Source organism: Carassius gibelio, chromosome B8 (genome assembly GCF_023724105.1).
Source record: "Carassius gibelio isolate Cgi1373 ecotype wild population from Czech Republic chromosome B8, carGib1.2-hapl.c, whole genome shotgun sequence".
Lineage (NCBI taxonomy): Eukaryota > Metazoa > Chordata > Actinopteri > Cypriniformes > Cyprinidae > Carassius > Carassius gibelio.
The window spans coordinates 24,716,556-24,735,093 of NC_068403.1; the positions used below are offsets into that span (position 1 = coordinate 24,716,556).

Here is an 18,538-nt window from a genome sequence, read left to right on the forward strand (position 1 = left end):
CAAAAGTGTGCTTGACTGCTTAAAAGCAGATCTTTTAGAAGTGGTGAATGCCTCACTTCTTTCTGGGACATTTCCAAACTTCCTAAATACTGCAGTTGTTAAGCCCCTCCTGAAAAAGAGCAATCTTGATAACACAATTTTGAGCAATTTTAGACCAATATCTAATCTTCCTTTTATAGGCAAAATTATAGAAAAGGTAGTTTTTAATCAGCTGAACAAATACTTAAACTCAAATGGATATCTGGACAATTTTCAATCTGGTTTCCGACTGCATCACAGCACAGAGACAGCACTCATTAAGGTAATAAATGATATTCGCTTAAATTGTGACTCTGGCAAAATATCGGTGCTGGTATTGCTAGATCTCAGTGCTGCGTTTGACACTGTCGATCATAACATACTACTAGAGAGACTGGAAAACTGGGTCGGGCTTTCTGGGATGGTACTCAAATGGTTCAGATCATACTTAGACGGAAGAGGCTATTATGTGAGTATAGGAGAGTATAAGTCTAAGTGGACGTCCATGACATGCGGAGTCCCACAAGGCTCAATTCTTGCACAGCTCTTGTTTAGCCTGTATATGCTTCCACTAAGTCAAATAATGAGAAAGAACCAAATTGCCTTCCACAGCTATGCTGATGATACCCAGATTTACCTAGCCTTATCTCCAAATGACTACAGCCCCACTGACTCCCTCTGCCAATGCATTGATGAAATTAATAGTTGGATGTGCCAGAACTATCTTCAGTTAAATAAGGAAAAAACTGGAGTCATTGCATTTGGAAACAAAGATGAAGTGTTCAAGGTGAATGCATACCTTGACTCTAGGGGTCAAACAACTAATCTAAAATCAAGTCAGGAATCTTGGTGTGATTCTGGAGACAGACCTTAGTTTCAGTAACTAAATCAGCATACTATCATTTAAAAAACTTTGCAAGAATTATATGTTTTGTTTCCAGCCAAGACTTGGAGAAACTTGTTCATGCCTTTATCACCAGCAAGGTGGACTATTGTAATGGGCTCCTCACTGGCCTTCCCAAAAAGACCATTGGACAGCTGCAGCTCATCCAGAACGCTGCTGCCAGGATTTTGACTAGAACCAGAAAATCTGAGCATATCACACCAGTCCTCAGGTCCTTACACTGGCTTCCAGTTACATTTAGGATTGATTTTAAAGTACTTTTACTCGTATATAAGTCACTAAATGACCTAGGACCGAACTATATTGCAGATATGTTCACTGAATATAAACCTAACAGAGCACTCAGATCACTAGGATCAAGTCAGTTAGAAATACCAAGGGTTCACACAAAACAAGGGGAGTCCACCTTTAGTTACTATGCTGTCCGCAGTTGGAATCAGCTTCCAGAAGAGATCAGATGTGCTAAAACACTAGTCACATTTAAATCTAGACTCAAAACGCATCTTTCTGCATTCTTCATGATTATTTTACTTTCTTTTATGTAAAGCACTTTGAATTACCATTGTGTACGAAATGTGCTATATAAATAAACTTGCCTTGCCTTGCCTTGCCTTACCATAGCATGGAGTGATTGTATTGGGTTCCCATAGCATCTTTTAAGCAAGTCGCAGTATGAGGGAAATATCAACAGGTTACAAACCAACCTTGGTTCCCTGAGATACGGGAATGAGTACTGCTTTCCTGGTCATTCTTTGTAGCTGCATGACTCAGTTTTCGAAGAAGTTAAAGTAACCTTATGATCCTGTAGCGAAACGCCTGCTTATATACTGTAGCACGATGACCCCGCCCATTCTGGCATGCTATGGCGGGCTTTGTCACCATAGGCTCATGCAGCTCTTCTTCCGAGACATTGGTTTGTTTTTTAATACACTGCATGAACCAATGGCCATGCAGTTTCACTGTGTAATTGAAAAAAGGCTTCAGTTCAGGAGAAAATGGCATCTTTTAAGCAAGACGTATTACTTGTTCCCGTATCTCAGGGAACCGAGGTTACATAAGTATCCAAGTATGTTTACTGACTCTAATAATTTCATGTGTAAGTTATTATTGTAAAAAAAAAAAATTTTTTAAATGTCATGAAGAAAATAAATATTATCATCTTTTTGAACTAAAAATGCCTAAATTTAATTATTATAATAAGGCCATTGTTTCTGTGAATTGCTTATTTATTTATTTATTTATTTATTTATTCATTCATTCAGATGAATGAATAAACACTTTATTACATTTGTATTGTTTGTGTGTGTGTGTGTGTGAAAGGCACCATTTTATGGAATCTGACATGGACTATGAGAGGCCAAATGTCGAGACAATCAAATGTGTGGTGGTTGGAGACAATGCAGTTGGAAAGACCCGTCTTATCTGTGCCCGGGCCTGTAACGCAACGCTTACACAGTACCAACTACTTGCCACCCATGTGCCCACTGTCTGGGCAATAGATCAGTACAGAGTCTGCCAGGAGGTGAGGAATGCATGCCGCTATATTCTTATTCATGAAATAAGTATGTGAAAGAAATAATGATGCAATGTGTGATAGTTGCTACTTTCGATAATTTCCCTGATAAGTAATCTGATAACAGTTTGAAAAATGTGTCATACACAGTTTCTCGGGTAAATCTCCATGCATGTGATAGGTCTGTCTCTCCGGCCAGGTTCTAGAAAGGTCAAGGGATGTGGTGGATGATGTCAGCGTGTCCTTGCGTCTCTGGGACACTTTCGGGGACCATCACAAAGACCGCAGATTTGCGTATGGCAGGTAAACTTGGATTACCACTCTCGTTCACACTAGATTAATTATATTTAAACTAATTTATGAATGATTAGGTAGTTTTACATCTTCATTTTTAATGTTGTCCTTTTTCCCATATTTTGTCCACTTTTGTGAAGGTTTGTGAAGTTATTTATTTATACTTGTACTAATGAAAAATGGTGATGAGTAAATACTCATAAATTGTCATATTCCATAGAAGTATATTGTGCAGAAGTCAAAGGTTACCCTAAAAAGGTTACCAAGCAAACTAATCAGTTTTAACCTGTATAAGTTAATGAGTTGTTTCTGGTTTGCTAACAGGTCTGATGTGGTGGTGTTGTGTTTCTCCATTGCAAACCCAAACTCACTCCACCATGTGAGGACGATGTGGTACCCTGAGATCAAGCATTTCTGTCCCAGAGCTCCTGTTATCCTAGTGGGCTGCCAGCTCGACCTGCGGTACGCTGACCTGGAGGCAGTGAACAGAGCTCGCAGGCCACTGGCCAGGTAAACTAAGACAGCAAATACAACTGTTGGTAGCCATTAATGCTAGAAATGCAACACTTGTATCTTGTAAACCTGAGTTTCGCAACTCTGTTCCTTGAGGTAACCAACGGTACACATTCTGGATGTTTCCCTGATCTGACTCATTCATTCATTGAAAGTCTAAAGGCTTGTTTACAGCTGTTCATTTAATGCATTTTTGCTGATCGGATATCTATCGGATTTGTTTACAATTTTTACAATTTACACTTGGAAAAATAAATGTGTCATTGCAAAACGGTTATAAATCCATTAAATTTAACAGAGTTTCCGTCAAACAAAATCAAAAGATAAGCACTGCATTTCATTAATTATCAGCTCATTTCAAGATCAAAGACCACAATAGGAGAGCATGCGGCATCAGCACTGGAAAGATAAGTTTGTCTTACTACTTTTAATGAAGATGATTGTGTGTTGACCTTTTGCGTCTTTTCCTTTCATTTTCATTCGCTCCAGTTTGTGCGTCGGCTTGCTGAAGAGATGCTCAGCTGCTCGTCCGCAGCGATGTGTGTAGCATTAGTGCAGTCTGACTAATGTCATACAGCCTATAACACACTCTTACACGTTTATTATTTGAACATTTTGGGAGGAGTAAAATTAACATATGTGGTTTCAACAACCAGATGCATTTACACTTGTCCAGTTTCGTCTAGAATAGAACCCAGACCACCTTCTGAAGTGGTTTGAGCGATCAGATTTAGATCTTGAATGTGTTTCGGAGGGCATTTACACCAGGTCCTTTCACGATCGGATAGCTATCCGATCAAAAAAAATGCATGTGGCCAGGTGTAAACAGGCCCTTTGAATCTTCACTAATGATCTAGTAAGTTGATTCAGGTGTGTTTCGATTAGAAACAGATTGAAAATGTGTAGTGTTGGGGTGACTCAAGGAACGGGTTATGGAAACACTTAAATCTACGGCTGCATTCCACTTCGTTATTCGTTATTGAGTTGCACGAGTGTTAACTACTGGCCAAAACCTTGCAATGGACTGAATTAGAATGTTCTAAACCCTTGATCACTTGGAACCTGCTATGGAGTTTTATTGTAATAATATATTATTAAAATATTTCCTCTACAAATTAAATGTCACACATGTGTTGCACTGTTGTTTATGGAATTTTCTGAAATATACATAGGAAAGAGACTTGCTCCCTCGGTCAAAATCAAAGGTCTGTTGGTATAAACTTCCTTCATCCACGTAACAGTGGAACACACTTCAAAATGGCAGCGGGTTTCTTCCAAAAGGAAATGCTTAGGGAAGTTAACGGGTTTGTGTCTAAAGGCTAAGTGGAATGCATCCTATGTCCCCATCAATTCTACAGTCCACAAAGTCTGTAACAATATTCTAAAACAGTAAGAGAATCAAAATTCTGTGTATACTCATACTCATGTTGAGTATGAACATGAATGGAATTTGAGAGCAGTGGTGGAGAAGAATAATGACTTACATTTTAGTCTGTTCCTCATAAAGCTGCTACCATGTAATTTCATAATATTGTGCATGAGATTTATGAAATACTTTTTTTGTTATTTTAATGAAACTATCTTGTAATATTTGAAGCTCAACTGCACCTACTCTATTCCAGGGGTGTCTAAATCCTGCTCTTTCATGGAGAGCAACTGAGATGCAGAATTTATGACATTTCGTGTGGCTTGTGAACACCATAGTTTGTCGGTCAATTGAAGACACAGAATTTTGGAATATCATAGGCAGTAAAGGATACATATATGCTTCCTTCAAAAATCAATGAGATGAAGGTATCTCAGTAGACAGGATGTAACACAATCATAGGATTCAGATATGCCTTCTTGCCTTCCTACCTAACAGATGCGCGGACAGCATTTTCAGCTTTCAGATGCAGCAATTAGATACTTCCAGGCAGGTTTGTAGAAGTTGGTTAAAGCTAAACTGTGCAGGACACTGGGCCAAAAGGAGCAGGATTGGACACCCCTGACCCATGCCCAGTCACTTTCCTTGTGTGCTAAGTCTTTTGGTTTTGAACGTTGGTAATGTGAGTAAATTGGGGAAAGCTAGTTCTAAGTATAATGGTGTTTTTTTTTGTTTGTTTTTTTTCAGGCCCATTAAACCCAATGAGATATTGGCGCCAGAGAAAGGTCATGAGGTGGCTAAAGAAATAGGCGTCCCTTATTATGAGACCAGCATAGTTGCTCAGTTTGGGGTTAAGGATGTTTTCGACAATGCCATCCGTGCAGCCCTCATTTCCCGTCGTCATCTCCAATTCTGGAAGTCGCATTTACGAAATGTTCAAAGGCCACTCCTGCAAGCCCCCTTCCTTCCCCCTAAACCCCCTCCACCCATTATCACCGTTCCTGCACCTCCCAGTAATATCGAAGAGCACCCTAGTCGACTGTTGGAGGACACGCTCTGCGCCGACGTCATCTTAGTCCTCCAGGAATGCCAGAGAATCTTCGCCCACCGTATCTACCTTGCCACATCCTCCTCCAAGTTCTATGACCTCTTCTTGACCGAACCTCGGGGTCCTGAAGAGACCGAACGGGAGCGAGAACGTCCCAGAGGGCCACCGCTTTCTGGCCGCGATTTGCTAATGCGCGCAGCTAGTTTTGACGTTTGTGAAAGTAGTGACAATGGAGATAGAGCAAACTTGCGTGCCTGCACCAGTGATGGAACTCTTAAAGGTGACGGATATCGTCGTGGTCGTTTACTCCCAGCCTTGAGTCGTGCTTTCATTAGCATCCAAGAAGAAATGGTGGATGACCCCATCACCTTCAACCCTAGAAAAATGACAGTTGTTCACATGGACCCTTCAATGCAGCCTGGTCCATTCCGATCGGTGTTGCGGTACCTGTATACAGGTAAACTAAATGACCAGGAGAAGGAGCTAATGCAGGTGGCCCACATCGCAGAGCTGCTGGAAGTTTTTGACCTGCGTATGATGGTGGCCAATATTCTGAACGATGAGGCCTTCATGAATCAGGAGATCACCAAGGCCTTTCACGTGAGACGCACCAATAGAGTGAAAGAATGTCTTGCCAAAGGGACCTTCTCTGGTGAGAGGCATGTGAACTGTATGTTTGCTTGGTACCATAGTTATTAGGGATGGTCATCCAAAAAGCAACTTCAGTAGTTGGTTAATGAGGTGGGCTTTTATATAGTTTGCTTTTATGACTGCTTTTACATGAAATTAGCTTTTTTGTCTTTGAGAGAACAATTCAAGATTGTTGAACAGATGGAATTGATCTGAAATTGATAAGAAGGTTAGAGGCCATTATTTCAACTAAACAGCTAAAAAGGATATCAAAATGAAATGTTAGCTTCAAAATGTTACAGAAAAGATGTCATATGCATTATAAACCTAGTTAGATGGCATGCTTTCACACTATTTTTCTAGATAGTGTTCATCAATTTTCATTTATATGCGGCAAAATCACATATCTTCTACAAAACCTTCTGAAAAATGGGAGTACACATTTAAAGCAATGTCACAGAGATCTCACAAATATTTTTGGCTGATCTTGAGTGATTATTTAACCATGTTTTTAAAATAAGTAATTGAAATGGATAGTTTAAAATGATAATCAAACACTTTGGAAAATAACACTTTAGGAAACTTAACCCTCTAGGGACTGAGGTTGTTTTGGGGCTCTGGAGAAATTTTGTCATGCGCTGACATTTGTGCTTTTTTCAGTTGCTCATTAACATATTAATAGTTACAAAAATATTCATTTAATATCACATATTTTTCCACGACTCATTCAAAGGAGTTCTAAGATAACTACTTTTCTCTGATTGGTCAGACAGCCCAGTCTGTTATGATTGTTCTACCACGTAAATTGCCATAGTTCCATATTTTGAACAATCAATAAAAAACATGAACATCTATTATTCATCATATTTACAGTTTGCGATTTATTGGAGCCAGCTGGTCCAAATAAACTGGGTACTGAGCCATCTTTCAAAAGCAAGCATTTTGTGAATCCTGTGTTGAACTCCCAGAGATTAGAGAAGCAGACGTCATTTGGGAACACAAATAAAGTCTACAGTGGGATTTTTTTTTTTTTAACCACTGATTCATTACACCCTCATCTTTCAGAAGTGAAAAAAAAAATACTTTCTTCATTTACTGTGATTAGCATTGTGCATTATGTTAGCATTTGTACTATAATGGATTACAGTTTTAACATTCTTGTTACTGCAGGAGACGCCTGTTTGAGTCCCACTTGGAGTGGTTTGAGTAGAGTGGGTAGGATTACATTGGATCCATGACCCTGATGGAAATGAGGTTTAGGGGGTTACATGTAATGGAATTTAGCATGCTTTTTAGCTCACCAGCCTCCAATTCCTGATATGTCCATTTAAATCCCAACCGAAATGGTACAAATAGAACATACCTTACTTGCTGTATATCTGTCAGTTACACTAACTGTGCATACAGTAGCATTACCTTTTGAGAAAAACAGCATATGCTGGTTAGGTATGTTTTGAAGCATGGCTGCTGGCTTGGGCTGGTTTAAAGGGATAGTTCACTTTCAAATATAATTTTGGTATGTTTTAGCTTACCTTAAGGACATCCAAGATGTAGGTGTCTTTGTTTCCGCAGTAGTTTCCATTTTGATATTTTTAGGTCAAACTCAGATCAGTTGGACGTGGTTGTGTACAAGAGGTAAAAATGATATAAATAAATACTGTTCGTTTTCTTACACAAAGCGCTCTTTTCATGTCTTAGGTCATCAATGTGTACTTACGATAGGGAATTGTTTAATTTGGACTCCTCTGTACATGCTCTTTGAGGTGGTGACCAAAGACCATAGAAATTTAATTTGAAAGTGAACCATCCCTTTAAGCTGGTTCTTAGCTGGTCATGTGCTGGTCCTAAGCAACTAGCTCCTGCTCAGGACCAGATTAGGACCAGCACATGACCAGCATAAACCAGCTCATGACCAGCAGTCATGCATCAATACATACCTAACCAGCTTTATTTTTCAACAGGGTTCATTTTGTAGTACTTTTGCCTTTTCCTGTAAATGTGCTGTTTAGAATATTACTGTCAGGTGTCTATTAAAAAGCAAACAAAAAGCATTTTTGAAAACTGCGGACATTGGGTGTACAGGGCACAATCTAGCAGAAGGTCGCCCAGCATTGTTTGTAACCAAAGCACATTTTTCACAAATGTGAGATGAGCTCAAGCAGAATGTCCCTTCAAGCTATTTTTCCCTCTGCTTCAGCTCAATTATTCACCCCAAGAGAGAAAAACAAGCCCTGCATATTTTGTCAGCTGGATTTCGGTCTTCTGATAGAGAGAACCGGTGCGGATGTATCGTGTTTTTCTGCACTCTCAGGGTTTGGAGGACATCAAGCTGTCTTGCAATTCTTCATTTATCCTTTACTCTAGCACTATGATTGTGCTTTAGTGGAATGTAATGTCGAGCCACTGTCACAAAGTGCCTTTTAAGTTGTCAAGATGATCACTTCATTTCAGCATCAGATTCTCTTTGCATGTTGATTTACAAGAGAGTAGAGTATGTTTATATGATATGAACTTCAACATCAATTCCAGAGAAATTGGGACATTTTGCACAAATGCATTCCCTTTAACTTTTATTTAATTGACAAAAATACAAAGAAAAGATTTCCAAAGTTTTCACTGACCAACATAAAGGTTTTTTTTTTCATTATTATTATTATTATTTTTTTTTATATGAATTCATTTCGATTTTAATGGATGCAACACACTCCAAAACAGTTGAGACAGAGGCATGTTTAACACATCAACCTTCACATCAACAGTTGGGGAAGTCGTGGCCTAGTGGTTAGTTAGTTTGACTCACACATACTTTATGCAAGTCACCCATGCTGTTTGCTCTGTTGCACCCCCATACCATGACAGATGTTTGCTTTTGCATCTGTCACTGGTGAAGGTCTGAATGGTCCCTTTAGTCATTGGTACTGAGAACTCAAAATCCATTTTTCCCGGAAACAAGTTGAAATGTGGACTCATCTGAGTACAGCACACCTTTCCACTGTCTTTTTGACTATCTGAGATGAGCTCTGGCCCAGAGAACCCGACAGCATCACTGCATGGAATTGATGTATATCTTTCTCCTGGAGAAACAGTTTTAAGTTGCATTTCTTGATGCAGCAGCAGACAGTGTTAAGTGACAGTAGTTTTCTGAAGTACTCCTGAGCACGTGTGGCTATATTTAGCACCGCAGCATGACGGTTTCTTATGCAATGCCATCTGAGGGCCTTGCCCAACATGTACTGTGGTATCTCTGGAGTCCCTGAATCTTTTTTTTTTTTACAAAATTGTGCGTGGTAGTTGGTGAAAGACCTAAATTCTTTGCAATTTTGCATTGGGAAAATGTGATTGTTTTATTTGTTTGACACTGCTCTCATGAAATTTAACAGTGATGAGTCATGATCCAGTTTGACTTAAATATTCTATAACACTTTCACTTTTATTTAGCCTCTGTCCCAATTTTTTTGGAATGTGTTACAGCCATCAAAATCAAAATTGGCTCATATTTACAAAATACATGTTGGTCAGTGAAAACTTAAGAAATCTTTTCTCTGTACTTTTGTAAATTAAATAAAAGATAAGAGAATGAACAAATCATTTGCATATTTACAAAACAACCCAACTTTGGAATTGAGGTTGTATTATTATAATAGTGATTTGAAAGCTACAGAAGTTTGTCTGTTCTATCCTGCAGATGTGGTGTTCAGGTTGGATGATGGTACCATCATGGCCCATAAACCGCTGCTTATCTCGAGCTGTGATTGGATGGCAGCCATGTTTGGTGGACCATTTGTGGAGAGTTGTACAAAAGAGGTACAATGCACTCACAATATTTCTAAACCAGTACCAATGTGAACACTGAGCTTTTAAAGATTATATTTTGTGGTGTATTGTAATGTTCACACTGTGTACAGTTTCATAGTTTGTCTAACATGAACTAATGTAATTTTTGACAGGAACCTGATGAACATCAGTGATTTTTATGTATTCAAATTGGATAGAATAGGAGGTAAATAACTAAGTAGGTGATTTTAATTGTGTAATATCTGGAGAAAATAGAGATTATAGGACATTAGTGATGACGTTGAACCAGGGTTATAATAATAAACTAAAATTAAAGCAATAATAAACCTTTTATTCTTATAATTAAATAACATTATTTTTGAGAGATAAAAAGAAAATTCCTCTTAACATCTGGGTTGAGCAATGCTATATCTAGCAATTTGAAATAATAAATAAGCTTACCAAGCATGAAAAATCAATACAAATTAGTATTCCCATCATATATAGTGCGGCCCAAATATCTAAAACCATGATGAAAATTTGAGATTTCAAAATTGACATTTGCATCTGTAAATAAACTAGAACTTTTAGGATTACAAATAAATAAATCAATACATAAAAAAAGGAAAATAATAAAGGAAAATAAATACTCTATATTTTAGATTGGAGTGATTATGCAATACTTTTGGCCCTCATTGTATGTCAGAATGTTAACATAAGCTTAAAGTTGTTCTCTACTAATGAAGACGGCATACTGTAATCATACTGTTCTTTAACACTAAGTTTTTATTCCCTTGAAAAAGGCTCTTTGAGTTGTTGCTGTGTTTTATCAGGTGCTGTTCCCAAACACTACGCGGAGCTGCATGCATGCTGTGCTGGAGTATCTCTATACCGGCTGCTTCTGCTCTCGACCAGATCTGGATGCCATGGAGCTCATTGTTCTAGCAAACCGCCTCTGTCTGCCTCACCTGGTAGCGCTGACAGGTACACAAACGAACCTGAGACAACCAAATCCTGTGTAAATTTAGACCTTTAACTAGAGTTGAGGACCAAGACAATGACTGAAAATAACACTGTGTCCTTTTGCACTGAAATACAATGCAAGTCACAGTGATTTTTACCATGCTCAAGGGGTGTTTTTTGCATGACGTGAAGCTAATTTATTATATATATTTATAATGCATTCAGTGCAAGTCGCTCTGGATAAATGTATAATTCAAAAATTCAAAAACAGTTTAATGAATGAATAATAAATCTAGATATATAAGAGTTTATGGTAACATTTTATAATAAGGTCCCATTAACAATATTAATATTTACAATATTTATGCATTAAGCAAAATTTTACTAACAATGAGCAACTTATTTGTTACAGTATTTATTAATATTTGTAAATTTAATAATCAAAATCTGCAGGCACTGATTGAATCTTTTAAAACTCATACGTGATATTCTGTACAGTATAACATAGTGCTCTGTATAACACACGGAAACCTTTTTTCCATGTGAAAATAAATTGTTAACGCCTTTTAATGGCTTGCATATGCAAATGAATCCCCGCCTCCACTCAGTCACATGTAAAAGTGAAAACAAAAGCTAAACACGACACAATACAACATAATCTGCATATATCCATACCGAAAACATGGATATGGAAGCAGTTTTGTTTGTTTGAAAGCATGTGATTCTAATAAATAACCTTACAAGACAAAATTGGATAAACCCCATTATAACACCCCTTAGAAAAATCTGGTGGATAAGTCTTCCAGGTTTAAACTGCGTTTTTTAGTTTTTTGGTTTACTGCAAACAGAAAGTACTCAGCCATGGTGTTGACTAATGAATTTGCACATGGTTTGTTAAACGTTAAAACATCAGACAGACATGCAAACAGTGCTAAACACTTGATTTTCACCACTTAGGTCTTTATCTAATGTCAGTCATTAATTAACAAAGAATACAAACCGGAAATAATGGTGACATATTCTATTGTTTTATAAGTGCTGTGTTTCTGTCCTAGAGCTGTACACTGTGAAGGTACTGACAGAAGCTGCTATGATGGGAGCAGATATAGATGGAGATGTTCTGCTCTATCTGGACATGGCCCAGGTAAGCGTACCACTGACAGACAGACTGAGAGAGTCTCTGTTTTAGGAGTGGTTAGGAACCAAATAGACTAGTTGTTCAGAGGTCTTGGAGGGGACATGTCTGATTTTCTCCATAGTGTTTTCTTCTGTGTGCTTGTTTCCATCAGTTCCACTGTGCTCATCAGCTGACCAGCTGGTGCCTCCATCACATCTGCACCAACTACAACAGAGTCTGTCGCAAATTCCCTCGTGACATGAAGGCCAAATCTACAGGTAATTCAACAGCCCCGCAGATCAGTAGAAATGCCAGTTTTTCAATTATTATTTTAACTTCAAAATTCATATTGAGACATGACAGTCGTGCTCGTTTATTCAGTTGTTTTCATCAGCCAACTTTTTCTGCTACAGACTTTTTTAATGAGATAAAACTCTTAATCTAAATAAGCTGCATTAGTCTTTGAAACTGCTAAAAAATCATCATGTTTATTGTATTATTCATCTATTCTATCTACTTGTTTTATTTGGATTTATCATAAAAAATGGACCCTCTAACACTATCACTCTAACACTATTCTTTTTCTATTGTATCTACTTATTTTCTTTTTAATTGTTATAAAAAAAAAAATAATTTGACCTGATGGCTTAAATTTTTTATTATTTGATGCTGTCTATGAAATTATTAAATCTAAATGTACATTTTATACTGTATATATGTTCTTTAATATTAAAACTACGTAAATGGACCTGGAGCAACATGATAATAAGTAAATAAGCGGTTTTTATTAACTCTTCATTTAATTCAAGATATATTCTCTGAATACATTCTTAATATTGAACACAATTTCTATATTTAATCATTTAATTCATCCTATATACACAACCCTTTAAAAGTTCTAGGTCAGTAAGATTTATTTAAAAAATAATAATTTTAGTAAAAAGGGATCAAAAGTGAATAAATAATATATATGTGTTTTATGTTTGAATACAATCAAATTAAAGTAAGAAGAGAAATTTTAAATTGTAATAATATTGCACAGTGTTTTTATTGCATTTTCGATCAAACAAAGCATACTGACTGATAGAAAGCAAAGCAAAAAATATGCATACTGAGATTAATTGAATTTTTCTCTCCCAGTCTGACAGGCGTCTCTAACCAAACAGTTATCTGAGTACTGTAGTTAGTTTTGCATTTAGCTGTTATCACGGTCTCATTCTGTCTTGCAGAAAACCTGGAGCACTTTGAGAAACATCGCTGGCCTCCAGTGTGGTATCTAAAGGAAGAAGATCACTACCAGCGGGCGCGCAAAGAGCGTGAGAAGGAAGATTACCTGTACCAAAAGCGCCAGTGTAAACGCAAGTGGCTCTTCTGGAATATACCGTCTTCACCGTCCTCCAATTCTCCGTCTTCTCCTGGTTCTTCCGCAGTCATCTGATCGGCTCTCAAGGTGCATGACCCACCTAACAGCCCTAAATGTTGGATATAAACACACAACAAGGAATGATAGCCTTTTTCAACTCTATAAAGATGACCTGTTCACATTTTCAGTTGAGCAAAATGCCCAAGCCCTGCTTTTAGCTGCTGAAGAACAAGCAAAAATGAAATGGGATGGAGAACGCAAGTTTAAGCAACACGAGGCTTTGACTAAAAGCACATTGCTGAGTCTTTCTACCGGTTGGATTTTTCATTGAATCCGCTTTGACATCCTACTGTGACATCATATCCTGCAGTATTAGAGTGCTGCTCAATTTGCTGTTAAAAGACAATCTTCGCTCAGCATTGATTCCCCAAACATAACCGTATCTTAATCTGTATAGGAACATACATGGCAGGACTGCACACATTCATAACGTGAAATGCTATTAAGTGCTTTTCAGCTCTGAAATACTGAGAACACAGCAACATTTTAGAGCAACCAGCAAACATAATCTACAATCAAACCACTTCAACAGACCGATGTTCTCAAGATTCAAATGGTGTCCACTGTTCAATATCTAAAGGTATTATTCATTTTACATTTATAGGTTGGTGGAGGGCCACAAGCGCACATGACTCCAAAGAACTGCATCAGTCCATAGCCATGTTGTGGGTTCAGTGTGAGTTAAACTCCATTGGCAGCATCTGGCATAACGTTGATTACAGAGAATCAGAAGATGCCATGTACAATGGAAAAACATCGCCAGGAAAGAGACACTCAAAATGCATACCGTACAGACAAAGTACAAGACTTAAAGTTGCAGTGAAGTAGTGACTTTTCTTCTGAATTAAGACACAACTCTTAGTGAAATAGATTATAGGGAAAAAATGGAAAAATGTAGGGCAGGGACTTGGTTCTATTGGCTGGATGGAGGCAGATATTCATGATACTGCAATAAGATAGATAGATAGATAGATAGATAGATAGATAGATAGATAGATAGATAGATAGATAGATAGATGCTTTTCTTCCATTTAAAAAAAAATCCAAAAATATTAAACAGCACAAAAGTTATCAATACTGATAATAAGAAATGCTTTTTGAGCAGCAAAGCAACATATTACACTTATTTCTGAAGGACCATGTGACATTGAACACTGGAGTAATGATGCTTAAAATTCAGCTTTGATCACATCGAATACAGTTATTTGAAACTGTAATAATATTTCAGAACTTTTACTGTAGTTTTAATCAAACAAATGCAGCCTTGGTGAGATATAACAGACTTTTGGAAAACTCAAAACCTATCAAGGGCAAAGTTTTGAACCATAGTGTGTTTTCCGTGCTAATCAACATTATGCCTGTCGATACAGTTTAACTTGAATTGAACCCGTTTTGCCACTTTATACATGACTAGAGCATTTAATTTCTATTCCTGCTCTCTATCGGTTTTCAGGCTGAGTGTTACTCGTGCACAATAGAAAATTCCTTTGAGACTCTTTGTTTTTCCTGCACACTGTGGTGTACATTTTGGACTGTGACGCATTCTTAATTTCGTCCTCGCAGTTATTGTAACCTCAGCTGACAAGTATGGAAATCGTACAAATTCACGTACAAATTCATATGATTGTTGTCAAATCGTACGTATTTTACGAGTTGCACAATTCGTATGAATTTGTACGAATGACCTACACCTAACCCCGCCCCTAAACCTAACCGTCACTGGGGTTTAGACAAATCGTATAAAATTGTACGAGTGAGGTCATACGAGTGAGGTCGTACAAATGCGTACGAATAAGCCACCTAGTAAAATATGTACGAATTGGTCGTGAGATAGCGTTGCAACCGGTTGACACAAAAATCAGCATTTACTGACACAATGTAATGTTTTTTGTGCTATAACAAGAAGTAGTTAAGGTTTACATCAAGATTGAGAGCGCTGCATTTTTGTCTTGATAACAGTATTCTGGAAAACAGTAACAACCTGTGATATTATAACTAAATACTTCAAAACAGGACCCCGGGTGAACAGTCACACCGGGCTTCTCTACAGGGAACATAAAGAGTGCCTGAACACTGCTGACATTCAAAGTGTGGGCACCAGCTGCTGTCTTTACCAAAGTAAGCTTACTTCTGCTTCATAAGCTGGATGACATCAGTCTGCCACCCATAAAACACTATTTGAAATGTTCCCAGATAGCTTTCGGATGAGTTTCACAGGCAGGCCTGTGACAATCCCACGATGCATCGCTGCATGCCACATTTAAGTAGTTAAGTAGAGGGTTTCCTACAGTACACCTGCTATATTTCAGCATCCCATACCTGAGGGACACTTCAGGGTATTTTCATATACCTAGTAGTCACTTAGGAAAAGGTATTTATATGGCTATTCCAATACTATAAAGAAAAACAATGGAAAATTGAACAATGCAATGCAAGGCAGTATTTATGGTGCGTTAGCTCACCATACAGGAGCATGGTTCATATAAACACCTTGCCATTTGAATGTTTCTGATCTAGCACATGCGATAGTTGTAGAAGTGAATAGCACCTTAAATATACAGTAGAATGGCTTATTATAAGGAAATACAGTAGTTTCATAGTACCAGATTGAGCTTTAGACTGAATAAAGGTATAATATAAATCACCCCGTGTAGAGTAAAAAGCATTCTGCCATGCATTTTCCACCAGTTGTAAACAAATCAATATAAGAGAATGTTTTTTTTTTGTTTGTTTCTGCTTTAATAAATCAGATTAAGAGCTGATCTGCATGTGCAAGGAACGCTGGCAGCGAGGGGATGTTGAGGAATATTGTTTCATTTAGAAACCCATAAATATATGCTGAGCTTTGGATGTAGATCTAGAACAATACAGATTGAGTTCCTTCTGTTAGAAAATACATGATGGACTGTTAATCTTTCAGTGGGACGAGTGAAGATTTGTTCCTATCTTACTAAGCATTTGTAATAGCCCTCAGGAACATTCTTACTCTTGTCATTGACTTAAAAGATGAAGTGTTTTATCCTAAAGAGTAAAGTGTTACAAGAAATTAAAAGGCGATTTGGAAATGAATGATTTTAACGAATGCTCGGTTTCTATAAAATACAAGAAATGTTTGATTGCTGTACATTTCACAGACAACTGCATCAGCCTGATATGAAAATGTTCTACTTGTGTTGACTTTTAGTTACCATTATAGAACATTTACAGTTATGTAACACTTTTATATAAAGCAAAATAGAAGTGATGAATATGAATGTATTGAAATATGACAGGTATCAGTTTGATTGTACACATTTTGATCTTCCCAGAATTTATTACTCCGATGTTGCTCTTTCAGAGTTCAAATTTAATGAATTTCTGTTGCATTTACTGTATCAAATGTCCTAGCATTCCATATGAGAGATTAAACAAATGAGACGGTTGTTAACGTGATAACAATATGTGCTCAAATTTGCTGATAATTTGACTCCCTCTCAAGCCATCCAAGATTTAGAAGAGCTTGTTTCTGCATCAGAACAGATTTGGCGAAATTTACAATTATATCAGTGGCTCACCAATGGATCTTCTGCAGTGAATGGGTGCCGTCAGTATGAGATTCCACGCAGCTGATAAAAACATCACTGCAATTTACACCACTCCAGTCCATCAGTTTATGTTTTGTGAAGTCAAAAGCTGTGTGTTTGTAAGAAACAAATCCATCATTAAGGCATTATGAAATGTATGATTTTTTTTTATGAAACATTAAGGTATTATTGAAAAAAGGCCCTCTCCTGTCATCCTCTCATATTCGAATCCACCCACATGTTTGTTTTGGACTGTTTTGGCTTGTAAACAGTGCTTGATCTGTGCATATTTCACTCCTGATTCAGACGAGATTACTTTTTCACTGGAGAAATTAATATTATGGACAGATCACTCATTTTAGCTGGAAACAGTGGTTTAGACTTGAAACATCTTGATGTTTTTTTGTTTTTCTTACAATCATGCGGTTTTTTCCTTCATAAGATGTAAACTAAAGGACTGGAGTGGTGTGGATTGCTTGTGAATTATTGTGATGTTTTTTATCAGCTGTTTGGACTCTTGGCACCCATTCACTGCAGAGGATCCATTGGCGAACAAGTGATGCAATGCTACATTTCCCCAAATCTGATGAAGAAACAAATGGATGAGTAAATATTCAACAAGTTCATTTTTGGGCGAACTATTACTTTGAGCATTCAGTCTCATTCAGAGATCTAATTTGTGATTTTTATCTCTTATGAGATACATTTGAATAAGCCACGATTCACCTAGTAAAGATTGTAGAAACTCTCTGTGAGCAAAATAAGTCAAACTAATCCTGTGGCTGTACATCACATCGAAGCAAGTTACTCAGAGCCTTGTGTTCCCGATCTGTTGCTGCAGAGAAGATACCCTAAGCCTTAATGTAAAGTACACAAGCAGAAACGTTGATGGTATTCACTGTTTGTATTTGAAATGTAATGAATCCTTTATGTATTATATGTGTTATACAGCAAATGCATATTGTGTAAAATCTGTGTCATATTGTGTGATAGTTATTCAGCTAGTCTAACCCTGTCACGTTACGAGACGCTTGAAAGACGGCGAGAGAACCAAGTGCTGGTAAGTGTGATTTATTCAAGGGATAATCCAGAGGGGTAAACAGTCCAGGCAGGGGTCAAAACCAAAACATCAATCCACATACAACAAGACACGAAGACAAGGCAAGGCAAGGCAAGGCAAGAATGACGGACATGAATAATCTACTGACATTAAACAAGGACTCCGTAACCTAGACTAAGACAGACTGGGTATTTATACACAGAAGGATAATGGGGAAACAGGAGACAGGTGGGGTGAACAATCAATTACGTAACAAGGAGGAAGGTGACCATATAAGGGAACAGGAAGTGATCTGGGACAGACACCGTGAGAAGGAGGACATCTAGTGGAACCCCGGGGAACAACAACCCAG

The 18,538-nt window shown here is 37.6% G+C and overlaps 1 protein-coding gene across 1 annotated transcript in view; it reads left to right on the forward strand.

Annotated features, from left to right (window-relative positions):
* Positions 1 to 18,133, forward strand: part of LOC127962851 (rho-related BTB domain-containing protein 2-like) — a 35,851-nt gene extending 17,718 nt beyond the window's left edge. Inside the window, exons 2-10 of the mRNA XM_052562443.1 lie at positions 2,243 to 2,444; positions 2,635 to 2,738; positions 3,054 to 3,239; positions 5,356 to 6,308; positions 9,972 to 10,090; positions 10,894 to 11,044; positions 12,079 to 12,167; positions 12,313 to 12,418; positions 13,370 to 18,133. Of these exons, the coding sequence (XP_052418403.1) occupies positions 2,243 to 2,444; positions 2,635 to 2,738; positions 3,054 to 3,239; positions 5,356 to 6,308; positions 9,972 to 10,090; positions 10,894 to 11,044; positions 12,079 to 12,167; positions 12,313 to 12,418; positions 13,370 to 13,578 (2,119 nt within the window). The 3' untranslated portion in view covers positions 13,579 to 18,133. The remainder of the gene's footprint in view (positions 1 to 2,242; positions 2,445 to 2,634; positions 2,739 to 3,053; positions 3,240 to 5,355; positions 6,309 to 9,971; positions 10,091 to 10,893; positions 11,045 to 12,078; positions 12,168 to 12,312; positions 12,419 to 13,369) is intronic.
* Positions 18,134 to 18,538: the final 405 nt, after the last annotated feature.